The sequence below is a fragment of the Lonchura striata genome, chromosome 2 (genome assembly GCF_046129695.1).
Source record: "Lonchura striata isolate bLonStr1 chromosome 2, bLonStr1.mat, whole genome shotgun sequence".
NCBI lineage: Eukaryota > Metazoa > Chordata > Aves > Passeriformes > Estrildidae > Lonchura > Lonchura striata.
In genome coordinates, this window is record NC_134604.1 from 71,697,450 (window position 1) to 71,724,909 (window position 27,460).

Below are 27,460 nucleotides of genomic sequence, written 5' to 3' on the forward strand. Positions count from 1 at the left end.
GTGCTCTGGCTGATCACAGGCTTGTGCTGGGGGCTGCAGCTCTGTGTGTCAGCGATCGCAGTTGTGCAGCTGCGGCACTTGGCGTAAAGGGGAAATGCTGTCCTTTTTAAATTACATTCTCTTTCTTTGTGTGTGTGTGAGCTTTGTGCAGTTAGAAAAGCTGAAGGCCCAAGGTAAAAGTGCCAGAATTAAAATTCCCATGCAGGAATAACTCTGTTTTTATATGTGTTAGACATACACATTAACCTTTACTTGAGTGGTTACTTAGTTTTCCAAATTAAGCTAAGTAGATTTAAACATGGTTTATTTTTATTTAAGCATGTTTACCTCTGTGGGTTTAGATTTGGAGCCTGATTAAATTACTTTAAAATATTTTAGCATGCTATCTGCTGTCTTTGATATAGAACTTCCATATAAAGGAAATTTATAATATAAACTTGTGTGTATGTAACTGGGGCAAGAAAGTTTGTTTTGTAATAATTTAAAGCCCTTCATCTCATGATTGAGGTTTTTTCAAACACCATTTTTCTAGTCCTGGCAGGTCAACCACTATAGCTGAAACTCTGCTTCTTATTTGGGAATTTTATTTCATATTTTAGGCTTTTGCCACCCTGTGGCTGCACCCTTTCTGAAAATTCTTTCTGCAGAACTCAGAATGTTTTGAAACTGGCTTCTGAGATATTGCCTGTTATTTCCAAGTTAAAATTTTTAAAAGTAAAGGAAGAACAACAAATGTCTCTGTAGCTTTCTAGCATCATAGAAATTATATTCATATTCTGGCATTTCTCTTTAAATTGTATTTTGTAATCGCCCAAACTGTTAACCTTTCTCCAGAATATACTTTTATACTTTCCTTAGTGCATCTGTAAATATAGTAATCCCATATTTAGATGATAATGGCAAATGATTCCTACACTGTGGTCATTTTGGTTAACTCAAAATAAATCTGGAAACTTGAACATCATGTAGAACACTTTAAATACACCATGGTGTAAAATTTTTGCTTGGATAGTTAAGCACAAATATTACTTTTAAGTGTAAGTGGATTTGCTTCTTTTTATTACCCATGAAATACATGTACTTTTATGCACTATTTGTTTCAAAGGCAAACACAGAAATTTTCAGCTTTGATATGCCTGCAAGATTAATCTTGTTTATTTTATTCCCCTATTGTGTTAGCATTCTTGTTCCTGTTTTTTCAACTGGCCTCCTAGTGCAGACAACTTTTCTCCTAGGTCATTGACTTGAATAATACTGGACAATTCAATAATTGGGTTATTGATTATTTTTCCCCCTTTTGAGTTGTAAATTCCTTCTCTGTTTTCATAGCAACAATATTCTATTTAATAACAAATGATAGTAAGTTCCATTAATTTTTTTGTTGGAAACACCTTCAAGCTGAATACATGTTTCCTAATACTCAAGTTACCTTTGTTATTTCCCACAGAAACTAGTAAAGTGGACTATGTCCTTTTTCAAGCTGCTACAGCGATAATGGAAGCAGTTGTAAGAGAATGGATTCTCTTGGAAAAAGCTAGCATTGAGTCACTGCGAACATTCCTTCTAACCTATGTCTTACAGAGGCCTAAGTAAGTACAGAAAACACACTTCTGAACATCTAGGTTTCTGCACAAAGTCTGGGCTATCATTTTTGTTTCCCTGGGTAGCAGTGCAAGATCATTTTAAAAATAATTTGTCTTCTAGTCTTAGCAGTTAACTTCTGTCAGCTTTCCCTTATGAATTCACACAAGATATTTGAAAAATAAATGTGTCTAAAATTTTATTGAGCATTGATGTCTAGAATTACTTGCAAATATATTTGTGCAATGTTGTTCACAGCCTTCAAAAGTATGTTCGGGAGCAGATTTTATTAGCAGTAGCGGTGATAGTGAAACGGGGATCATTAGACAAATCAATCGACTGCAAGAGCATTTTTCATGAAGTCAGCCAGCTGATCAGCAGTGGTAACCCCACTGTGGTGAGTACTTACTTTTTTTTTCTTGTTAAGCAGTCTGTATCAGCAACTTATGTTATATACTTAGTGGCTATAAAATATTTTATACTTTGCTTATACAATTAGTCATTAAGTTGCTAACTGTCCAATCATTTACCAAATTGGAGATTTTTAATGTTTTGGGACTAGGAGTAGTATGTGTATACATACTTCGGTACACAAGGAGACCATATTTTTAGGTAATGTTTTTCTGAATAGCTGCTTTAAATGCCATAGTTGTGGGTTGGTGGTTTGTTTTCCATGGTTTTTTTGGTGTGTTTTTAAAAAAATATTATTTGTTTGTTTTCTTTTTTCCTCTGGTTTTTATTAATCTAATAGCAAGATCTTCCTTTAGCTGGGAGGTTCTTTGCATACTCTGTTCCCCTTCCATCTGTGAAGGGCTGCACTCTGCTGCAGCTCAGCTGTTGAAATGGACTGCAAGCGGGAGGCATAGGCCTCTGCTGTTCTTTGGGAGACAGTAGGTGGAGAGAAAGGGGTGTGAGGAAGTAAAACATGGAATGGAAATACAAAACTTACTCTTGATTTAATGTCATACTACTAGGGGTAAGTGTTACCTTCGATACTGAGCTCAAAGTGGAAACAAGGTGTCCAATATCTATCTATGCATTTAGTGAAATTCCGTTTGCTATGCCAGAGGATAAGTTTAGACTAGGTCATAATAGAGGCATGTAACTAGAGCTTGAAGAGAGGTGATTTTTTCTCCTACCAGATGAAAATCAAAGCGTATATAGATTCCATGCTGAAACTTTAACTGAAACTTTTCTCAAAAAAAACCAAAAAAAAAACAAACCTTGAGAGAACTGGCTCATTACACTGCTGAGCATTTAGAGCAGCAGTTGTACCACATAGATAGGAATGGCAAATGTTTAACTCTGAAAATTCAGTCAAAGTGTACTAGAAGTAATCCAGCTCATGTCATAGTCCTAAAAATAGTGTGTCACCTCTGAGCAACAAGTAGTATTGCTTCAGGGTATGGAAATTTCATTTAGTCTTGTAAAACTTAATTTCACAGTCATTTACCTTAAGTAAATCATTTTAGCCTTTTGATTCTGCATAATTTGGATAAAAGTGGGTATTTGTTAAGAAGAACTGAGTTAATGCTTTTTTCCAGGAAACATAGCCTGGTTTTTACAACGGAGTTACAGCTGAGGTTTTCAAGTTTTATGCACGACTGTGTGTAATCATGTAGTTTGTAGGATCTTTGCATAAAGCTACAAAAGTGGCCTAAATAGAAACATGGACTTTGAACTAAGGAATGCACAGTCCAACTTGTGCAGTTGTATTCTGTGCATGCACTGTCCATAGACACACTTCCCTGACCACAGCATACAGCAAGCTAAGGCTGACTGCTCCAAACATATCATCCTGGGCATGCTGCAGAGCAGAGCATGTTGCAGAGGAGCTCTGGCAGGGGGAAAGGGTACTCTTCTCCAAGCTCAGCTCACTGCCAAATTGAGCTCAGTTTTTCATTTCCCTTTATTTCCCCCTCTTCACAAGTATGAATTTCTCCATAGTTTTTCCAAAATATTTGTGCTCAAGCTTTAAGAATGGTATTGAAAATGTCTAGGATATATAATGTTTTCTATTCTGGTGTGCTAATAAGACTTACTAGAAAAAAAAAAACAACCAAAAATACATGTGGTGCTGCTGAAACATCTTTTCTGTATGGCATGGTGTATGGTTTGTAGTCTTTGGCAAACTGGTTATAAACATGTGCTCCCATGTATATGTGATGGTTTATATTATAAACCAGTTCTCATTCACGAAAATGTTCTTGTAATCTTCTGAGACTTAACTGCAAGAGAGACTATGGTACTGGCATCCAGGACTGGCGTGTGCAATAATAAGCAGTAATAAAATGGTGTTTCAGCATGTTGCCTGCCAAAACTGCTTTCTGAAGGGAGTCAGGGCATGCCTCTTGTATAAATATGTAACAACTTTGAAAGGTTGTATGAAATAACTTATACAATGATTTTTTTATTATTTTAGTTATCTTTTCAAATATGGCTGGGTGGTTTTGTTTCTTTACTAGTGTCCCTGTAGCATTCAGCCACGCCTGTGGGGCCTTGTGGGACCCCAGTGGTGTAGTTGCCATTCTGTTGTGGGGAGTCTCAGCTAAGGGTGCCTCAGGGTATGGTGTGAAGCCTACATCCTGAAGGGAGATGTGCTTTCAAGATCTGAGATGTGCAGTTCTGTACAGTGCCATGCACTGTAACAGGTGTTTATGGAGATTCATTTATATTAGTTATTGTAAATTCAAGTCATGGAAGAGACTAGGATGTATTGAAAGAGATCAGCAGATGTTTTCTGGTCTTCTGTGCTTCTCTGTGGGAGGAATAATTCCATTTTTTGACATCTTTCCCATGGTGTGAACTCTTGCCTCCTTGTATGCTCAAGTTGCAGTTTATCATACCTTTGTGACTCCTAGTTCTTTTCCCAGTCTCTTTGTCCTTTCTGTATCCTTCTCAGCCTTCTGCTCTGACCTTCTGCTCATCCATTTGTGTCGTCCTGCCTGAGGTTCACTGTACATGCAGTCAGCAGCAGGTCACTTTGTATTTAGAAATGTTTAAAGCTCTCAAACAAGAGCTATCAACAGCACTTAGCTGCTGATAATTGGTTAGACCATGGTACTAATTACCCCCAAGGTTGTGGGTTGGATCCCCATATGGGCCATTCACTTAAGAGTTGGACTTGATCCTTGTGGGTCTCTTCCAATTCAGAGGTAATGGCTTTCTACAGCAGTTAGTAACTGAGAGAGCGTCCATTTTAAAAAAGCAAAGCATTCTGTTGTCTGCTTCTTGTTTACCTTTTCCTCCCTGTTGGCTGTGAAACTTCTTGATCCATCTTTACCTTACAAGAAAAATGTAGGTACTTAATCTTTTCTGTTCCCTGCAGGCCTCCCCTGGTTTCTGTCAGACGTCTGTGCTAACTTTCTGATCATCAGCCAATCCTGCTTCATGAGCTCTTTGGGACTTTGAGTAATATCTTGTCAGGATCAAGTCTTGATAGTTGGGTTAATAAGGAGGGCAGTGAATGTAGATGGTTGTGTCTGTTGTTTGTGTCCTTTTGCAGGATTTGATGTGCTTAGTACCTCAACTTCTCAAGTATAAGTTAAAAAGAGATGGATGTATTATGAGGCTAGGACACGAAGGTACATAGTGGCAAACTGGCGTATGAACAAGACTGATGGATGAACTGTTGAGAATGAAAAAATAAGAACGAGGTTGGAAGGAAGATAAGGAGAGGAATTGTCATGAGAGCAATAAAATTGCTTTAGTATTGAGTAATCTTTTAATAATGGGACACAATGTACATGTCAAGGAAATAACAGGACACTAAGGAGAGTTAATACATCAGAGATGGGAAGGATGCGTGGTTAGAGCCAGGTTTAGAACTGGAATGTTGGCTTCTGCTGCTGCGTCTCTGCCATTTGGTGCTTTATGAATCTCACAGAAGAAACCTTTGTCTGAGAAGGGAAAGCAAACTTTTAGTCTGGCTGCCTATTTATTTGTAATTGAGTTTAGGTAGTAATTCTCTAGGAGGACAAAGATTAGCTTTGGAGTTCTTGGTTTTGTTTTTTCTGGCTCTTCCTGTATTATCAATATAAGCCATCCCTGTGCTCATGAAGGAAGATCTGTAATCTCCCTGTGACAGCAATTTCAGGATCTGTTTTCAAAAACTTCATTTCTCTGGGGAGACAGAGTTTCTGGCAGCAGACACAGTATCATAAGCCAATCTTACAATTCTATATACATGTTTTCTATCACTGATTTCAAGATTTTGGAGAATTGAGTGCGACAAGTTCTTCTCAACTATAAATGCCTTCAATTTCTTGGCCTTTTCTTCTTGTGTTAAAATATTCTGCTTTTGCATAGCTGAAGGATTTAATTTGTCCTTCATCCCTGCCAGAAGGACAGGAATCCTGGCAGCTAAGTGACTGCCTCCCAGGAGGAGGATCTCATCTGCATGTGAACACAATCAGATTTTGTTTAAAACCAGACAGAGATATGGAATACACCTTGATTTCTTCCAGTATATGTGTTGGTGGATGCAGAGGTGTCCAGCTGCTATAGACTTGACATGGATCTGGGAAGCAACAGAAGCTGTGTTTTTTGAATGTATTTTAATATAAAGCTTAATATCTGAAGCCTACATAGTTTTTTTTATATGGAAGAAGACTTGTCAAGACTCACTGGAAAAGCTCTGGAATCCTAACAGTTCCTTTTCTTGCAACATTTGTAAATCTGTTGTTCTGTTTCTCAATGTTCTTAGTTGGGCTAGAGAGAAGATCCAGCTGCTTCAGATTACCTAAAGCTTCTGAGGGATGTTCTGTGAATGGATTTCATGTGAACAGTGGGAAATATTAATAAGCAAGACTCTAGGCATTCATCTTCATTGAGGTTAATCTATCCATTATAATGGCTGCCTAGATAGTTTTATTTATTTAACATTTACAGCTTTTGTTTCTATTCTTTAAAGGGAATTTTACTTCTGAAAACCTGTCTAGCTGTTACTGTTTCATGTGGTAGTGTAGGAGTTGGAGAGGCTCTCCTGACTTTCACATTTTGACAAAAACGTGTATTGTCTACCCCAAGTTGTGTCTTCTGGTCGAATAAAGTTGTTACCTTGTTCTATGTATCTTTTTGCCCTTGAGTCATATTGAGTCTAAAAAGCAGAGGGTGAACCAGGATATTTAAGCTGGTAAGTTCTCTATAAAAGCCTAAGTTAGTGTGTTAAAGATTGGTTTGGGAATTTTAGGAATCCAGAAACTGCTCCACATGTGAGGTTAAAACTCAGTGGTAGAAATATAAGAGAACTTTTAAAATGTGTTTTTTTAGTAGCTGAATTAATCAGGGTGCATTTGCAGCTTTCAGATTTTTCTTGTTGAAAGGGAGCTGGCTTTACCAGAGATGCAAGTCTCCAGGTTAGTTGCTTAATAACTACTAGAAATTGATAATGCTGCAGTTACATTCATACTAGAGCCACAGTTTCAATGACAGGGCTGTGAAGTGAGGTGATATGTTCCAGGTGGTGAGATGTGGGTCCCCTGTTCTATGTATGGCATCCCAAACCCTTTCTTTCCTGAGTTTTGCCATCTCATGAGATTTGTACCTCTAGAGTCCCTCACCTATGACCTTACAGACTCACTGGGAAAGAAGAAATTAAGCCTTTCCATGTGTTACACCATGTATTTTTTTTATTACATAAAAATCGGTGTCACACAAATTAACAGGACTGAGGGGAAAAGCCTCTTTAAGACATTTGTTGACCATAGCTGCTTGGTGTTTAGTCATTCTTCCTTTCAAAGGTACCACTCTTCAGAATAAATGTGCTCAGTAACATACTGGATCTCTGTGTTAGCCTGCTTAGAAACTGCCCCTTGTCCCTCACAGTCTCTCATTTTTTACTTTGGTCAGATCTGCTGTGGAACACAGCCGTGTAATGCAGCTCATTTGATACAGCTGGCAGTATGGCAGGCAGAGGCAGGCAAGAAAGACCAGGAGTGAGTACTGGGAAAAGTAGGGGGAGGGAGGACACCTACCCACCAAGGAGCACTTGTTGCGATGGTGTATATTTAGGGCTGGGTGCTGCTGATGGTGAGCTGCATGGCTAGTCTTAACTATTCATGTTTTTTGAGTTTAATTGAAAGTCCTGTATTTGTTCATGCAGCTGTGGTAGGAGTGAGGATCCAACTGGTGGCATTCAGACAAGAACCTGGAGAAGGATATGTTACCTTTATAAATGATTTTCTGGCCTTCAAAATCTTTTATGCGATTACCTTTTTTTTCTCCTCCTGATTTCTGCTTCAAAACTCTGCCTGTCTCCAGAGAAACAAAGAAAAGCATGTTTTGCACCCTGTGCTCCAGCAAACTCTGCCTGGACCTCTTCCATTATTAGTAGAGGCTGCTACTTCCCTTCTCTCTTTGTCCAAAGCCTGCATGCTTCACATGCCACAAGATCATCTTCCTCTGGCCCATGGTGATTCATAGGGGAATTGACTTTTTCTTTCTCAGCTCACCCCTGGGGGGTTTCCCTTAGTTTGGCTGGTTCCCCCCAGGAAGGGAAGCAAGGTCTTGCCTATTGTTCCATTATAACGCTGATGTGTTAACCTGGTGCTGCTCATCTGTCTTTGCGCAGTGGCAGAAAGGGAATGAGAGCAAAGGAGTGCACTGCTCAGCCAGTCCCTTCTGTGCTGACAGCACAGAACTGCAGCTGTGGGTCCTATTCCTATCATCATATCCCTGCTCTATAGCTTTTTTCCACCAGTTGGCTCATTTGGGAGGGAACAGATGAAAATCAGTGGGTTCTTCCTGGTGCTTGCTTACATTTCTTCAAAATATGTTCTGGTTTTCTTTGGTTGGGAACCAGCACTTCAGCCGCTGGGTCCCCCACCCATCTTGCAGTACTCCCAAGTTGAAAAGTTGGAGTGGGCCCAGTTATTCTGTGTACATAAAGATGTTTCTTTTGGCCCTCTGGCCATCCTTTTAACCTTCCAATTTGGAGCTGCAGCTTATGTTCTGGAGATTTAGATACTCTGAAAATGTTAGCAAAACCAGCTGTGCTTATTCAAGGAAACTAGTGAAGAAGACTATTATTGCTTTTATGAAAAAAGCCTTGCTTTAAACAACTTAGTAAAATTGCTTTTGATACATTCTCATTATAGATTTCTGTCACCTAGGAGCAACACAGCAAATTCTGCTTCCGATACATTTATTCTTCAATTCTTCCTGCTCTTGTGCAAGTTAATTTAGGTAGTTTTGGAATACTATTGACTCTTCACACGGCTTCCCTTTGGTTTCAGTATCAGAATTTACATTATACATGTGGAGACAAAGTCCTCTAAATGCATATTCAGGCTGGCAGTGATCTAATGTAACAGGTTAGATGTTACGATTTGCTCTGTTCAGGCAAAATCTTTCTTCTTTTAAATATGCTTACTGCTTTTTCTGTAGATATAAATGATACTTGCAGAAGGCACTGCATGATAGTTTAGGTTTTGTAGTAAAATTAATTCTTTAATCAAATCTTTGTCAGCCTAACTGTATCTCTGCTGTGAATTTGAAATGAGGAAACAATTTTGGTATTGGAGTTCATTCTGCTTTGTCTGTTTGCTTTATTGCTGCAGAGCTGGTATACCACATGTCCATTTTTTCCTAGGCTGTATTTGAACTCTCCTTCCTTTCAGATGCTTTGTAACCTAACTACCCTCAAATTAAGCACTTCATTTATTCCATGGGCAGCCCAGGCACAAGTGTGAAATCCCTTCAAACATTATGGCTCTAGCTTCTTTTATAGGGGACATTCCGTTTGGAGGAATAAGTTGTATTTACCTTTTGCATCTGCGTTTTATGAATTTTATATAAATGTTGTTTACAGTTAAAATGACACACAGTCTTTCTGTAGTGTCTTTGTTTTATTAAAGAAATTTAAAAAGAAAACCACTAAAACGATGTTACTACTGGGTATCTGATTGCCAAGTTAATCTCTTATCACAAGTCCCATTGATCTTCTGTTTGAGCAGCTGAGAGTCTATTTTATGTATAGCGATCTTTCATAAAGTTTATTCCTGGTAATAAAGCTAACTGGGGTGAGTGCCAAGCTATTCTCAGAGGCAGTGCTCTCTCTCAACAAGAGGAGGATTTTATTTTGTTAGATGGGCTTATTGTTTGGGTATGTACTTGTGGCAGAACTAGTGAAATTGCTAGGGAGTGAGTCAAACTAGGTTCAGAGGTGTACTCTTACTGGTATGAAGTTAATGGCATTGCTGCACAATAGACATTCAGATCTGGCTTTTAATATGATGCCCAGAGTCACGTGCATTTTCTACTTATTACAGTGTGGTATTACTAACTTGCATTGTTAATCTCTTCTGTGGTGTGGCAAAAACCTTAAAAAAAACCCTTTAAAAAAGACCCAAAAAATTCCCACCAGAAAACAAACAAACAAATCAACCAAAACCAACAATAACAAGAAAAACCAACTAAAAAAAAACCCATCCCAAAAACAAAACACAAAACCCCCAGAACCCTCCACCCTAGCATTTTGTATGTGTTAGTTGTATTCAATTTCTTATGTGTAAGAGGAAGAAATTTTAGTTCACATAGCACACCAGTACTGGTTTCTCTGAAATTGTTTGGTTTCAGATTTTTGAAATCTTTCTTGTGATAATATTTATGTTGATGTACTTAGTGTCTTCATACCAGATGTATCTGTATATTAAAAAATGTAATTCAAAATATTAGTAGTTAACCTTCAGAATAATTACTTTATGAAAATCAAATTTTATTTTTAGCAAAATTCACTTGAGCTTTATTCCAGTGTTTCTGAAATATTACTGTGTATTCAGGAAAGTTTAATAGATGGCAGCTAATAATTTGTTAATACTCGTGAAAATAGCCATCTCACTGCTACGGACAGTAGTCTGTATAAATTCCTATTGCCTTATGGCAGTTTTGGGAATTGGTGGTTTTGGAAATATCTGTGCAAATACTTGACATTGCAAGGACAGGTTATGATCTTGATCTGTTACTCTGCTCTTGTCTGGAAGCTAAACTCATGGAGCTGGCACCTGCCTTCTAGAAAACCAGTCTCAAGCCATCTCACCTCAACCGGTTGTTGCAGTAAATTTGAAATTACTGGCCAATCTTCTCTTTGGTCTTCTCCTGCCCTTGTGACCTGGATATACAGGAGCGCTAACAATTCCTTATGGATGCAAGGAGTAAGCACAGACACAGGTGGCAACAGAAGTGTATGGATGTGCAAATATTGCACGAGGCCCTTGGGATGGTGAGGGAATGGGGCAGGATTTGCACTCCAGATATTGAAATACCAAGTTAAGGAAGTTGATGGGATGCTGGGAATTCAGTAGGAGAGAGTAGAGCACTGGGGTGCACTGTTTATTTGCTGTGAGCTAGCCTGCTGGATGGAATAAGTGTGCAAATCTAGTAACATTTTTCTCCTGTCATGCTCAAAGCGGGTACTGATGTCCCAGAACTATCTGAACTAGCTCTCATTGAAGTCAGGAGGATAGGTCAGTGCTCAAGCTGCTTTGCAGATTCAGTCAGCCTACCTGTACCCATTGCTTTTTACCCTTTCAAAGAGATGTCTTTACCATCAGTCATAAAATTTAAACCTTCCTTTTAAATTTTTCCTTGATATCAAGAGAAAAGTACACCAAAAAAAAAAATCTATAACACACTTTTACCATGGAGTAACACATAACTCTGCGAAGAGAAAGGATAAATTATTATATATATATAAACACACTGGAGAGAAAGGGAGGCACTGTTTCAGCTAATATGAAGTATTTGTAATCACAGTGGGAACTAACTACTTTTCCTATTTTCCTGCCCATTTGAACTTGGTGATTGATTTTCCAGTAATTGGCAACCAACTGCAAATGATGGGTAGTCTGCATCGTTGCCGTGCGTGTCCTGTGGTGATCTGGATGGTGGCTCAGTGTCTAGATCTTAGCATGCTAAAGCAGCAGTTTAGTTTTTGCCTGGTTGTTGTACTATTGGAACCACTGATACCACTTGGTAATCAGGATATGTTGCTGAGCATTAAAGTGTACAAATTTGTAATTGCAGCTAGTGATGGCCTTGCGTTGTGGCTGCTTTGAGCTGAAAAATGTGAATCTGTAATTTAACCATCAAATAAAAACCTGTATTTTAATCTATTTAGAGAGTCATGTGAGAAAACTTTGCATTATTTCTTTAAAAACCTATTCTGATCGGAAGCATTGTTCTAAAGTCAGACTTGAGGGGTTTATCTTAGTAGTTTTTTTTTTTGTAACCAGGTTAATTATTTTAATATGGAACTTTTAATGTTGGATTTAATACTCAATACTAGTCTATATGGTTTTGGTTTTTTTAATATTAAATCTGTATTTCCTCTAACTAAAAAAAATATTTATTGTGTGAATACCTTGCACAGAAATTTGAAATTTGTTAAATGCTTGAGCTAAGTAGAAATACTTCTATTATATAAGTGACAAAGTTGCACTTTCACTGGAGTAGTTTAAATTGTGGTGCTGGTTTTCACTGGCTAAATGCTTTTTTGGTGTTATGTGCTGTTTGACAGAGCTGACTGTAAATGAGAAATAGTCCACTTGAAATAAATAATTTCTTTAAAATAGGAAAGCTTTTTCTTAGCAACTGATGAGCAATATGCTGATCTGCTGTGCTTATGCAGCTTTATAGCGTAGTGAAAGAGAACCTGTGTATTATCACAAAGCCACTATGTTTGATCTGTCTGGAACTTACTTAGCAAGTAAGAATGTTAATTTAGTGTTTACTGACTAAGATAACTAGTTGTCTGGGGGGTGGTCAAGGTACTGACTTCAGAGGCATTTCTGAACAAAGATGTTGCAGTTGGTGGGTGGATGGCACTGGTCTCAGCTGTTGTATGAGCTTGCATAAATAGTATCATCTCCACTTTAATCTTTCGGGTGTTCAGAGGTAGTGTGCATATTTCTGTTTAACCCCTGGACACTTGCTGGCATGCATGACCCTTTAACAATTCCTATCCCTCTGTCCATCCCTGGCACCTTGGCTCCGAACAGTCTGGGAGGATAGCCAGTAATTTTGGAAGTTTTGTAAAGATCATCTCTTTAACAAAAAGTCTTTTCATTTCAGCAGTATACACTTTCTATTGTGCTTGTTACAGCAGTGTATGGCACAAGTCTAAAGTACTACTTGCATCTCTACTGTGCAGTACTTGCTCCTCTTTGTGTGCAAAGATCAGTTAAAAGATATTAAAACTGGTGATGATGGTTTCTGGACTTTGGCATCAAGAAAAAGAGCTTTTTTTATATATTTCAGAAAACAGCAACAAAGGCTGGAGCGATGTATTTCATACAGAAAGTTGGCTTTTAAGTAGTGTTTTAGATAAGCATTTCATTTACCGTATCTTAAATTTTGATAATGAAAAAGATACTTGAAACCTTTAGTCTTCATGAATCTGTCTCTCTAAATTTAACATGCCTTTTTCTCACCAATTTTTATATCACTTCAGAGCCATAACTGTAACAGAGTAGTTTTAAGGGTTATTTCTGAGGCTTGTGAGTGTGGTGCTTTGGAGGGCGGTATCCAAGGCGTTTCAAGTGTTGGAGCTTTCTGTGAATTCCTCTCCTGTTTTTTTTATGGGGAGAGAGGGAGAAGATGTAGTAGACAGTGTTGTTGTTTTTGACAAACTTGTATCATTTTTGGTGCTATAAAGTTAATCATGATCAAATACCAACATGGTAAGTGTAGCAAATTCAAGGAAGGGCTAATACAAACTTCAGGGTGACCTGAACCATTACATCAATAAAAATTAGTGGACAGTGAATCTTTCCTGAAACTAATATCTGTAAAGGCCTGTGGACAGGGAGACAAAGTAAATGGCAAGGCTGGGAAATGGTTTGCAATAAGTTGGTTTCATTTGTAATGATGATCACACAGATGCCAGCTTTTATATTGCTCAAATTTCTTTTTTAAGGATGGAGCCCTGATGATTCCAGAAATGGCTCATCCAAGGATCTATTTTCCCGAAAGTTTGACTTATTCTAGTTTGTGTTAGAAGAAACTGAAGTAGTAGCTATATTAAAATGCTAATAGAAAAATGAAGGACACTGTAGGTTCTATTGCCATATTGGAAATCTTTTAGTTATATTATTCCCCCTTATGTTTTTTATAGCAAACTTTGGCCTGTTCCATTCTAACGGCGTTGTTGAGCGAGTTCTCAAGTTCAAGTAAAACCAGCAACATTGGACTAAGCATGGAGTTCCATGGTAACTGTAAACGTATATTTCAGGTAAACTAGTTCTGTATTGATATATGTTACCTCTCTACCTCTTTCTAAAACTGAAACGTGGAAGCAAAAGTACTTTGTTGTGCCAGGTGCAGTCAGGTACACTGTATGCCTAAAAGCATTTGATAGGGCAAATACTGCAAATGCAGATACTGGGTACTTCAGGAAAATTGATAATGCATTTTTTAAAAACTTGTATCAAAAAGGTGCAACCCTTTTGTGCCCATTTTATGAATGTAGAGCTACTGATCTTTATGCTGTTGGACTCTAATTCCTTGGCTACCAATTGCAAACAAAATGAATACTCTGTGGAACAATGATAGTCTTAAATATAGCTTTGGTTTAAAGCCAAGGAGAGCTATGTATGTATTTAAAAATATTATTGCAGATGGTGTAGTCTGGTTGTCTCAGATGTATTGTTTGGCCAGTCAGAAATGTTTAAGTGAAGGCATTGCTTTAAACTGTTGTGGAACAACTTACCAACTTTTTTTCATGCCAAAGACCAGCTCTCTTCTCCACCACTTAATAAAAACATATTGGTTTTTTATCTTTTAACAACTGTATTTATGTGAGGATTTTTTTATAGTTTTTGCAAACAGAATTAATTTTGACAAAAGGGGGGATGCTCACTGGTAATTTTGGAGTAGTTCCTGTATTTTAATGAAAATAGGGTGAAACTGGAAGTTTTTATTCTCTGGAAAAGTATTTCTTGTTGATCAGCATTTCACTAATGAGCGAGATACTGAATGTGTTGTGTTCATCCTGACTGCAGGAGGATGACCTGCGGCAGATCTTCATGCTCACAGTAGAGGTACTTCAGGAATTCAGCAGACGTGAAAACCTCAATGCTCAGATGTCTTCAGTGTTTCAGCGTTATCTTGCACTAGCCAATCAGGTCTTAAGCTGGAACTTCCTTCCTCCAAATTATATCCTTTTCATGACAGGCCCTTTGTTTCCCTTGACTTGGGTCACTTCTTAGGTGAGGAGTAAAGTTTTTGCAAGGAGAGTAAAACATAGAACCATTGTGTTTATTTCTTGATTTATGTTTTCTTCCATTAGTGCTTTTTGTCTCCACCATGCTTACTAAGAGATGTTTACATACAGAAGCTTCTGTTGGTTTTCATTAAAGCTTAAAAGTATTTTACATAAAAGAGAAAGTATACAGAGTACCCACCTTTTACAGGTTTATGGTCTGTCTGGTTTGTGCAGGGAACAGGAAATGTACAATATGCTACTTCAGTGTAGAACTATATGGTGAAGAGTCTAAGCCCTGTTCAATTTTTATGCAGAGATCTGATCTGTCCCACTTTTCTTCCTTAGAGAAGAGGTAGGGACAGGCAGATGCCCCATCATGCAGGAATATGCATGTTCATGCAGGTGAACCAACTCCCCATAAAAGAACATGGTATATCTTCAGCCTGAAAGAAAGTATTTGGTACTCGGGAAAAGAAATGTCAACCTTTTACACAGGTGCCACTTCTTCCATTTTGATATTTTTGTGATGTCTACTGTTCATTAGTCCAGAGAAAGGAGGAGTTGGAAAATAGAGGAGAAAATGGGAATAAGAAAGAGAAAGGCTCTTAGCAAAGGAGAGAAGAAAAAAAAAGATATAAAAATGCTCAATCCAAAAAATGAGCTAGACAAATATTGTAGAAATACTCAATCACACTCTGTATTTAATAGAGGTTTTAGATAGTACATGTAGTAAATCAATATCACACCTGTATTAATAGCCAGACTACCTTTGAGAAGCTCAGTAAACTTTTAAGCTGGGTTATAAACTTTTTTCTTAAAACTTCTGAAATTCCTACCAAGTTATACATACTGCAGGAATCTTGATGTTGCTCTTAAATCTACTGTGAAGGATTTTATTTGCTTTTCTGGTGTGGCAGTCAGAAGGTGATACCTGTGTGTTTTTGTTTTCTTTTAGTCTGTTCATTGTGCAGCAGGCAGCAAATTTATTGGAAACTGGATATTCCTTGGTTCACATCTGTAAAACAGAATGCCAGTTATATTGGCTTTGAGAAAGGTTCCATGGATTAAAAGTAAATAACCTGCTTCTATTCATCCCTGAAGTGATTTGGTAGGGGTTCAGAGAGGAATTTAGTGCATGTGCCTATAAAATGGAGACTGTAGTCAAATTATTCCACCTTATAAAAGTCTTTGGAAGTGGACTTGAGATTTCAAATAGAAATGAAATGCTCTTGTATTGTGCAGTGGTGGTTCCCTCTGAATTTTAGAATGGCTCTGCACAAACTATGTAGTCCTATGTACAGAATCATAGAATTATAGGAAGTTGGAAGGGACCTTAAAAATCACCCATTTCCAACCCCCCTGCTATGGGCAGGGACACCTTCCACTAGACCAGGCTGCTCAGAGCCCCATTGAACCTGGCCTTGAACACTTCCAGGGTTGGGGCATCCACAGCTTCTCTGAATTTCCTCTCAGTTTGTGCCCATTATTTATTCCTTGTCCATCACTGCAGATCCTGACAAAGAATCCCTCTACAGCTTCCCTGTAGGCCCCTTTCAGACACTGGAAGGTTGCTACGAGATCTTCACACAACCTTCTCTTCTGCAGGCTCCAGCAGAATAGCCCCAGCTTTCTCAGACTGTCTTCATAGGGCAGGTGCTCCAGTCTCCTATCAACTACATGGCCTCCTCTGGACTTTCCATCAATTCCATGTCCTTCTTATGTTGGGGACACCAGAACTGTAGTCAGTATTCCAGGTGGGGTGTCAGAGGAGCAGAGTAGAGCAAGAAGTTTCCTCCTTCAACCTTTTGATGCAGCCCAGGATGCAGTTGTCTTTCTGGACTGTAAGTGCACATTGTTGGCTCATGTTTAGTTTTTCATCAACTGTCACTCCTAGCTCCTTCTCTGCAGTGCTGCTTTAAATCACTTCTAACCTGTTGGTGTGTCTGGGATTTTGGTATAATTCAAAAGTGAAGGCTGTAGTTCTTCATGAGCTCTTTGTCCTTGGCTAAAGTTTGCACTGGTGGAGCCAGATAGAGAGGTAGATGTCCGCAACATGTGGAGCCTTGGAATTCCAGCTTTCCTTTATACATCTGTATAATATTAAGTGATTTAAGTGCTAGTAAATAAATGTTACTAGAAATACCAAAGCAAGCCATACTACTGCTAAGATTAATCATATTTTCTGCTATTTAACCTACTTTAGATACTACATCTCTTAAACAAGTTCTGGCCATTTCTGGAGATCGGATGGACCAAAGTGCTCTTAATGGATCAATTTCAAATATTTTTGTAATTTCTCATCCACCTGATACCATATTTTTATTTTCTACCATTGGATGCTTCACTTTGCTGAAAGAATTACAGCACCAGCTTGGGTTGTCTTTATTTATGTATCAACCTGTGTTCACAGAAGTTGGAATATCATCAGTCATCCTTGAGAAAAATTAGTCTTAGCTGCTAAATATTCAATAACTCTTGGGGTTTACAGTGCCATGCTGATTGTATTGTGGCATAAATCTGTTTTCCTTAAGATAACCTCTTTAACTGTTGGTTGTTAGCTCATGGGCAGTGAAACTTAGCTTGGCTGTAGTTTCTAAATGGATAGCACATTTTATAAGAATGTGAGAATTACTGTGTTGATTGATTGGTTAGAGTCCTTTTGGTGTCCTCTTTCCAAATCTCATTGATAGTACATATACTGCAGCAATGGGCATGAATTTAATACCTGAAGCATGGAGTAAAATGATCCATTGTATTCTTAGGTATATATTTTTTTCTTTAGTTGGTATTTCCCCTGGCAAGATAGTATTGATTCTCAGTATTCCCTGCAGCATCACAGTAATCTGCAGTAATTTTAATATTAATTACATCATAATTTATGTCATTTATGTAATATTTAGCAAGATTCTTGTCTCTTCAAAAAGGGGAAATAGCATAAATGTGCATCACCTGTATGGTGGTTCTTGCAAAGTAGCATATTATTCAAATCTCCAGGCTGTAAGAATTGAATCAAAACTTACCACTTCTCAAGAGTTCTGTGCTATTACAGGACAACTTTATAAATGTTGCATTGTTAAATGTAGTTTTGGACAGTGTTGCCACCAATTGTAAGAAAAGTTGTGGTAAGTCTGCATTGTCTGTTGCTACCATGAAAAATGCATTCTGGAATACCCACCTCATTGAGCAACAAAGGAAGAAATTCTAACTAATTTCAAGTTGGAACTCAGTATTTTTTAATTATCTTGGGATGTAGTGCCTGCAGTAGGAAGGACAAGGCACAGTGACCTAGGAGGCCTCCCTTCAGTCATGTCCAGTTTCTCCTATTTCATTTTCCAGCAATCATCTATTGTTATTTTTATCTGCCACCTTGAGATATTAGTTTACCCGGTGTTTGTGGAGGCTTCAGAGATAGTATCTTGTGGCATGTTGGCTTCTGCACAGTTTCTTTTTTCAGTACTGTTACAGTATTGTTAAATATTATTTACTTGGATGGAACTAGTTTTAACTGCATCTTTTCTAAAATGAATGCTTCAACTAATTAAGGAAGTACTTAAGGATGATCAGTACTAAAAAGTACCACTGTCTCCTTTGCAAAAATTCCTTCAAGAATCTGACTTTCAGTACATTGTGAGTACCCAAAGTCTCCAGTTAAGAAGCTGAGTGTTGTTGGGCTGTAATACACCTTGGCATGGACATAACACATCTTGTGAAGTCAGGATGTAATTATAATTTTTATAATTTTATTTCCAGAGATATTTCGCTTGTCAACTTTGGGATTTTTCTTTTCCTGGCAACCATATTCTAATGGACTTTGGCTGAATGTCCTCAAATGTAAAGGTTCTTGAACAGAACATAAGAACTGTGCGCAGCTGTCTCCCATCTACAGAAAGGTGTCTATTATCTGTCATTAGGAGCTGTCATGGAAGTACTTATCCCTTATTCAATGTATGGATTACAGTACATGAATAAAGAGATACTTGAGCTTTACTTCTTGTTTTAGATTTAGTGCCTGTACTTGCTTGGAGGCAAGCTGGCAAATTTTGAAGTGAATGTAAAATAGGGGATTTAAAATGCAGGTTATGTAGACCTAGTGGTTTGCACTCTACTGATACACATCATTGCTGTTCCATTGGAATTGTTGGTGCCATGGCAGTTGTATGAACTGAATGAAGCTTTTGTCTGATCTGAACATTTTTGTGTTCGTTGGCCACACACTTAATATCTCTGTTTTGAAAATGTCTTTTAAACCTCAAGCCAGAATGAGACACCTGTCTGGGAGGTTCTGTGAACCATATAGTTCTGCAGACTTCTAAGATTTGAACTCAGTCCAGCCCAGATTTGTAGCATCTGTTGTGCATAATGGAAGTGCATGAAAATGATACAGAAAACTCAAGGCTGATTTTGAGGAATGGTTCAAGTTGGCATTGCTGCTGAAAAAGCATCTTGCCATATCACATCCCATGAACATGATGCTCAGCAGGGAACCACCCGGCTAAAAATGTGGTGGGGCTTTTTTAGCAGATTTTGGCCCCTGGTTTGATTTGTTGCACAGCTACAGAAATTATTCTACCTGTACCAAGGAGTGACAACACTGATTTCTTCAGCAGCATGGCTGCTTTCCATAGGCCTTGTGTTTGTTAGCAGCCTGGAATTATCCTGAATTTACTGCAGCAGTCTGTTCTTATCTGAAAAATGAAGCATTGGGGCACTATCCTGTCTATTTTTTGTGATATAGAGCAAAATTCAACGTAACTAAAACAGCTGTATTTAAGAGAGCTGCATTTTACTTTTATCAGACCTTTATCACCTACCACTTCTAGGTGAAAACTAACCTGGCTTTGAAATCCCTGATGGTTAGAAATGATTTCTAGGACACTGTGTTTTCTTGTCAGTTCTTTCTAACAACTTTTTAAGACAACATTGGGAAAACCCAAGAAAATTGGAAGATCCCCTGAATTCTGTCATAATTGCACTAAACATATTTGTATTGATGTTGAACTTTTAAACAATCTTTCATCATTTCCGTTTTCCTAAATGAATTCTGTAATCAGTTCAATATAGGAACATCTTAACAGCATTAATATCAGAAGAGGAAAAGAGACCAGGAATGATCCTTTTTGGGGAGGGGACCAATATTTTTCTTTCTTGCCCCAGTGGTTTTTAGGTTTCCAGTCTTGCAGCAATGGTTACAGCACCCTGGATGGCAGCTGATATGTGGTGGAAAGGTATGACTCCTGAGCCACATCTGTGTGGCAGCCACGTGTGCGTGGGTGCTTTACGTGCTGTTAGGCTGGAAGTGATCAGCTTGTGTATCATAAGCTGCATAACTGTAGCAGCAGAATGTACCAAGAACTGCAGAATCCACATGGGTGGTCATGAGCCTTGGAACTGGCATGGCTCTGGAATTGGCCAGGTTTAAAATTAGCTTGGGTGTTCCTGCACTTCCTACTCCTGTTCCTGCAATCTGAGTCCAGTATCTCCAACACAAAGTATTGTTTCATTCTCGTGACTGTTAAGAATACTTGTGTTTAATAGTATTTAAGCATATGCTCATTGTCCTGGTTGCTGGATGTACTTGCCAAGAGTGTATGGTATGGAAAGGTCTGTGTAGGATTTCTCCATAGGGGGCAGCAAGCCTCTGCAGCAATTTTAGGCAGTTGCTCCTTAGACTTATTCCATGTGCTTGGCTCATTAGCTAGAAAGCTAGAGGAGGTCTTAAAAATCCAGATAAAAACAGTATTTGACATAACACTGGAGGGCAGGTACCTTTCTAATGCAGTTTATTTTTAAAATGTAAGTCTATGACAGGCAGAAAGTCGAGAAATATTTCAAACAACAAAAGTAAAGATTAAAATTACTTTTAAGAAAGATATTCAGACCTTAACACTCCAGGAGTTTTCCCTCCTTTTCTGAAATGTTTCACTTCTGTGCACAAACTTATGAATGGGGTTCTAGTAGAAGAAATCCCAGCTTTGTTTTTTGAATTCCAAACTTACTGTTTTGTGGAAGAACAAGCCTTCCCTCTCTTGGCAAAAAGATTGTGGCATTCATTCTCAGATACTGGAATTGGTTGAAGTACTGAAATAAAATATTATAATCCCTCATGACTACCTTAGGATATTAAATATTTTAATATTCATCTTCACCTATCAGTCCCTTCCTGGGACAGAGGCTAGTGAGTGAGAGGAAAACATTTGTTGGGTTTTTTTTTATTGTTTTCTTGTTCCTCCAAGAAGCACATAAAACCTCAAACTATTTTGCTTCTAAATTAGTTTTGAAATAAAAGAATTATAACCTTGAAAAAACTACTGTTATTTTTCCATCTCATGAAAAAGAACCAAGCATAGAGCTAATGTCTACATGCATAAATTTAGTCAAAGATAAAAGAAAATATCTTTTAACATTATGGTTTTCTAGTCTTCCTCTCTAGTAATAATCACCATAAGGACCTTATCTTACACTAAGCCATCTGATTATGTTTATATGATCTTTAATAGAGTTCAGTTCACATCACTGAATAATCTGATTCATGCAGAAGATTCCAGTCTCTGAAGGAATCAGTGTCCTAAGCCTTGAAAAATGTGTGAAACATTGACATGCTTCTGGTAGCTGTTTGTTAGCCTGGATTTCCATCTAATTCAAGGTGAATTTTATTAAAAGTTTATCATTCCTCAATAGACCCGGGAATGTTAGAAATATTTGTATTATTACCAGAAGTGATTTACAGTTGTTTTTCATTCTGGAAACAAAAAAATCTCTCCAGGATGTCATAGTGGACTAATCTATCATTTATCTATGTTGTAAGTTTAAATCATAAGCTTGAGTGCTTAGAAAAAGTGTTTTGCTCATTCTGTACTTTTTGGTTTTTTGTAAGTCTTGACAAGTAAGTTAATTTTGGGTGATGAAGAGTTCATTTGTCCTGTGTGCACCCATGTATGAGGTAATTTGGTGTCATTTTTTTCAGGTTTGGCATAACTAGACTGCTGCTACTAAGACCAAACTGTAGCACAATGTAAGCTGCAGTACTTGTGGCAGTAAGCATCTCCACAGCCAGTTTCTGCTAATGCTTGCATACATGTGTACATGCTGGAAAATGGCTGCAAGATCTCCATGATAGGTGGAGTCATAATTTGTAATGTTCAGTGAACAGATATTTTACCCACAAATCTCCTATTGTCAGATGTGTCACCAGTCCATTAGTGTGAGAAACAAGACTAAAAATAACAGGATAAGGCTTCTAAATATTGAGTCTTGTTAAAATAGTGACAGCAAACTAGTGCTTTTTTCATGCCATGTGAAAAGCATTTTGTAGCTGGTCCCCTCTGTAGACTCAACCTTAGCAAAGAGTAAATTTATCACAGATTGGTGTTTATAATTGTCTTCTGATAAAACATTCTTGCCAATAGCTTATTGGAGAGTCACAGCAAAGGACATAAGGACATTCTTGTCAGTAAGCAATTATTTTAAAATACCATTTTGACGAAGACATTCTAAATGGGAAGGAAAAAAGGCATTGCTTAATTTGTCAGATAAAATTAGTTTTTAATTTAGAATATTACTCCTGATAAAGGATCCTTGCATGTGATAATTTCATGCATGTATAATTTTTTTTTTTTCTGGGTAGAACCATCTTTGATTAATTAAACTACATCATTTTTTCAGATAGAATCAAAGTAGAAAATTCTGTGACTTTTAGTTTTTTGCCATCTGAAATAATGCAGATCTGGTTAGTTCAGCATACATTGAAAATGTTGAAACTGCTTTTTAATATAATCTTGAAAATTGTGAAACTGCTTTTATTTTGCACTAACGTGAAAACCCCTGATTGTTCTTACATGCTGACAGCAGTCCTGGGCACATACAACAAGTGTAGGTCCACTTGGTACTGGACTGTGAAAAAAGTCCCTTTTTTTAGAGTGTGGTTTTGCAGTGTCATTAGGAATTTTGTTTTGTGGCAGAACTCAGAAGACAAGTATAAATAAACTGAAATTGTGTATCCTGCTTTGTGACACAATTTTTCATATTAGACTACTTGCTTGCTTTAAATACTGCTCACTTAAACAAAACCCATCAAAAGTTAAGGAGTCTACTGTTTTGAAGATGCCATTGCCAAATTTATTTCATTCTAGACATAGAAATAGTTTCTTATAGGCATTTTATAGTACCAGATTACTTACACTACAAAAGGTAACGTTCATCAAGTAAATTATGTGCAGCTGAATATGCTGCTACCTACTCTGACGGTTGGGTTAGAAAGGGATCAAAGAGGATAATGTAGGGTTTAAGAAAGACAAATAAAACATTAGTAAAACTGCTTTAACTTAGCAAGTACTACTTGAAACGGATGGTGTCAAAGAGAATTACTTCAAAAATTTTTTTGATTAAAACTGTTGTCTGATCAGACTGACAGAGAATTGAACCTGTTTGTTTAATTGTGTTTGCTCATGTCTCTGTTTTTCTGTACTAGAATATTTGCAGAATTTTGTAAATTAAGTTACGCCAAAATATATGGTGAGAGCTGAAATAGGTGCAGCAAAGTTGTGTCTTTACAGCATGCACATTTTTCATGAGCGTCTCTTACAAACATGTTGAATGTGACAATGCCTTGTGCTGACTTGTGCTTTTGTTCTTCTCAGAGTGATTAGAAAATGTAGATTAATAGAGGGCTAACATATCTGCATTCTGTGACACATATCTGGCTAGTTAGAAAAATAGGATATAGATTTCAATGAGCTATCTTTAGCTATGGTAAGGCCTTTTTAAAAGCTGCCAGGAAAATTTTTTAGAAAATTATTTCCTATTTTGCATAAATTTTAACACCTGTTAATTGCGGTTGCTTTTTTCCCTTCTCGCTGTGTCACATTAGACACCCTGGTTATCAAAGTGATCGTATCGCTATGGTATGTCTCATAATTATGATCAAACTGTTATCTAACATTCCTGGAGCATTCTTTTTTTCAATACTTAATACCTTTTATTCCTTGGCCTCATGCATGAATTATGCTGTGTATGTGAAGAGGCTTAAAGTTTGTTTCCATTACATTCTTTCTGAATGGATCCTGTTGTATCTAGGATTTTTTTAAAGCCAAGTAGGAATGTTATTGTTGACCTTGACACCAGATAACTGGGCAGACATTATATAGCTATGTTTGAATCCTCACAAAATGTGATGCTAAAGCCAACAGAATCCTGGCGCGAGACCCTCCTGGACAGCAGAGTTATGGAGCTTTTCTTTACAGTAAGTTTCTTTCTTCAACTTTCATAGTCCAGACCACAGGGAAAGCAGCTCCTTCCTGTTCTAAAACTGTGTTGTCGGACTCTTCCTTTTGCATCAGGTAGGAATGATTCTGTTCACTTCAGCTTGCTTATCTAAACAAAGACAAGTATTGTCTTTTTCCAAAGGTACTGAATTTGTATTTTGCTTATTAATTGCTTTAAATTGGTGACGACTAGTGACAGAAAAAAGTTTATAGTTATCTCAATACGTTTTATACATTTAATACTTCTGGACATGTACTCATCAGACAAAAGCAAGCACGATGAACAGTGGTAGAGTAGTGAATCTTTCAGATAAGGTGTAACAGCTCTCAGAAAATATCAAATGTGTAGTGTGTGTTTGCTGATATTAAAGCATATGCTCAACAGAACAGCTGAAAATAAGTGATGTAGTTTTCTAGCTACTTGCAGCATACAGAATTATACATCTCTTTCCTCAGCACAAAGGAAATCAACAAAAGTTAAAGTAGAAGAAGTTAGAATAAGGAAGAGGTAGTGTTGGGAGAGGGGAATGTAGTACTCAGTTCTATAACTTAAAAGCCCCACAATGTTAAAAATTGATAGAATTGCATTGCTCTGTTTTTACAACTGTTGGGAGAAGTTTGTAATCATCGCTCAGCTAGGACTTACTGCAGCAGCAACATATATTGGCTTATAAATTCATTTGCTATGCAGTTTGACTTAGGTTACATCTCTTGGGATCTGAGAATTCAACATTCTCAGGCTTTTTTTCATTTTTGCAAAACAGAGAAATGTGCTCAAAGCTTGGACAAAGTTGTTATAAGACAATGTAAATGTAACTCTGCAGTGCTGCTTGACAGTATGTGTTTGGATGTATGTCCTTACTTGATAGGATTTTTGAAAAATTATTTTTTTTTTTACTGCAAGTTTATCCAGCAGTTTTGAAAAGGTGAAAAAAAACACTGGCAGAACTCTCACCAGCTACACACAATCTGAACAGCTGTCTAGACTATCCAGACAGTTGCTACTGTCAGCTGTGAACCTCTACATGCAAATAACTTTTTGGCTTACATGTTAACCCTTCTTCTATGTTTAATAGTATGAAGTTGTCAGAGTTTGAGTTGCATATCTGTTTCCTTGATTGCTTTACAATTACTTATTTGTGATTAAAAGAAAATTTAATAATATGCAGATTTGCTTTAATACATTTACATTTTACTTAATAGTAACCAAGGCTTGCCTGTATTTTAGTATTTTTGAATAAATGCTAGCCAGGGCAGTATGCTGTCAGTTCTGGTTTTAGATTCCTGATTTGCAGTGGTTGAGACTTGCAGTAGTAGTTTGCTCTTTGAGGTAATGTAAGTAAATTGTAGTAATTTTTATTCATTTTTCTGATCTGAGAAATTTTAATAACCTTGCAAAAGTTGGCAGGATTGCTGTATTAGAGTGAGAGCCTTCATTTCTAATCTCAGCCTTGTGTGGGACATATATTAGGAAGGGGTATTTCTGTTGCAGGGTTTATTTCTCCTACTAGTTTGATCTTTCAGGGATTAACTGTGCAGCTAAATCAACTAGTTATGAGTTGGGTTAACTTGTAACTATAACACCACAGAGAAGTGGTTAGTGTTTTAAGAGTACTTTTTGGTATAATATTAGTGAAATAATTTAGCTAAATTTCATTTCTGTGTGAAAAAGCTACTCTATATTTGCTATTTATTCAGTAAATATTCTGTGAATAAATAGGCATGAGCCTAAAAAAATTCTTTAAATCCATACTTGACTGATTAAAATAAGTATGTAAGAATATGTTTACTGAAGTAGTAAGATTCAAATCTAGAAAGTCTCAACAACAGAAATAATGACATAACAGTTTGCACAAATGCAGGAAGATTACTGTTGGCCTTGTATAATATAAGGGTGTTTCCAAGGAAGTGATGCGTTCATTTTTGTATATGTCTTCAGTGTTTACCTCTGCTAAAGAAGCATCTATATAATCTTGATTGAACTTGTTGACTAACTTTAGCAAGACTCTATAGCCTAGGCATAGTTAGCATAATAGAGATGACTGTCATTATTGCTGTTTTTAGAAGGAGCAGCATGTCTGACTGGCTGGCATCTGTTTCTCTCTTTAAGACATAACATTCAATAGACAGTTCAATTTTCAACATGTAGGTGAGCCTTAACTAAATGTTAGTTTGAATGAGTTAATTCAAGGCTTGAGATTGTGTGAGCTGAGTCACGATCTTGATGTTTGCCATGGTTTAGAGAGTTGCAGAAACCCTTGTATTTCAGACCGAGTGGAAGTTATAGTAAGCTTTTTTTGGTGTGTGCTCTTTTGGATTGAGAGCCATGTGACTGTTGTAAGAACACCCTGTTTTCATGTATTATTAACTACCTCACTTCCTGAAAGGTACATCGAAAAATCAGAGAAGATACAGATATGGCCCAAGATTCATTACAGTGCCTGGCACAGCTGGCATCTTTGCACGGGCCGGTCTTTCCTGATGAAGGTTCACAAGTTGATTACCTGGCACACTTCATTGAGGGATTACTAAATACTATCAATGGGTATGTATGTCTGCTGTCTAAATTTAGTTGGCATCTTTTAATCTCTAGTTTGGACTGTAGCATATCTGTGTGGAGAAGTGGTATGGCTTGCTTATTTCTGGATGTAATTTGTGCTTACTGTTGGATTGCTTAAATTGAGAAAGGGCAGATTAAAGTAGGTGGTGCTTGTTATGAAATAGATTTATTGAAAATGTATCACCAAAACCAATTCCCTTTTAGCAATTTTCTTAATGGCAAAAAACTGCTATTTCTATCTATAGAATCGAAATAGAAGACTCTGAAGCAGTGGGAATTTCCAGTATTATCAGCAATCTGATAACTGTATTTCCTCGCAATATTTTAACGGCCATTCCAAATGAACTTTTCTCTTCATTTGTTAACTGCCTCGCACACCTCACCTGTTCTTTTGGAAGAAGTGCTGCCTTGGAAGAAGTGGTAAGTAGCTGCTCTAAAAAAAGTGGGTAGCCTTTTTCACTTCTGGTTCTGGTAAACATAAGTGACATGAGAATTGGCTATTTTGTTAACCACTGAATTTACAACCGTTATTTTGTCCTGAATATTTCTATATTTCTGAAATCAGATACGAGAGGATTTTCTTTTTATTTCATGCAATGTAATGAACATAAGTACACAGTGTGCATCTTTCAGACTTCCTTTGATTTAAAGTCCATCTTAATTTTTTAAGTGAACTGATTAATTTAAAATATTAAAGTCTAAAAGTATTGCTGACTTGCTGTTGTAGATAATGAACAAGCTGCTGTCTTGAACGTATGGACAGACTGAAACTTAACTGCTGCCTAGAGTTCTGAGTCAGGAGTTTGAGTGTAGCCGTTGAGATGTTGTTAACATCATGTATCTAAGCTGTTCAGATCA

General features: G+C 37.3%; 1 protein-coding gene across 2 annotated transcripts in view; it reads left to right on the top strand.

Moving 5' to 3' along the window:
• Positions 1-27,460, top strand: part of XPO4 (exportin 4) — a 72,820-nt gene that overhangs the window by 22,822 nt on the left and 22,538 nt on the right. For both annotated transcript variants that reach the window (XM_077781467.1, XM_077781468.1), the window contains exons 3-9: positions 1,448-1,589; positions 1,840-1,978; positions 13,694-13,810; positions 14,580-14,733; positions 23,908-24,020; positions 26,430-26,587; positions 26,848-27,022. In XM_077781467.1, the coding sequence (XP_077637593.1) occupies positions 1,448-1,589; positions 1,840-1,978; positions 13,694-13,810; positions 14,580-14,733; positions 23,908-24,020; positions 26,430-26,587; positions 26,848-27,022 (998 nt within the window). The remainder of the gene's footprint in view (positions 1-1,447; positions 1,590-1,839; positions 1,979-13,693; positions 13,811-14,579; positions 14,734-23,907; positions 24,021-26,429; positions 26,588-26,847; positions 27,023-27,460) is intronic.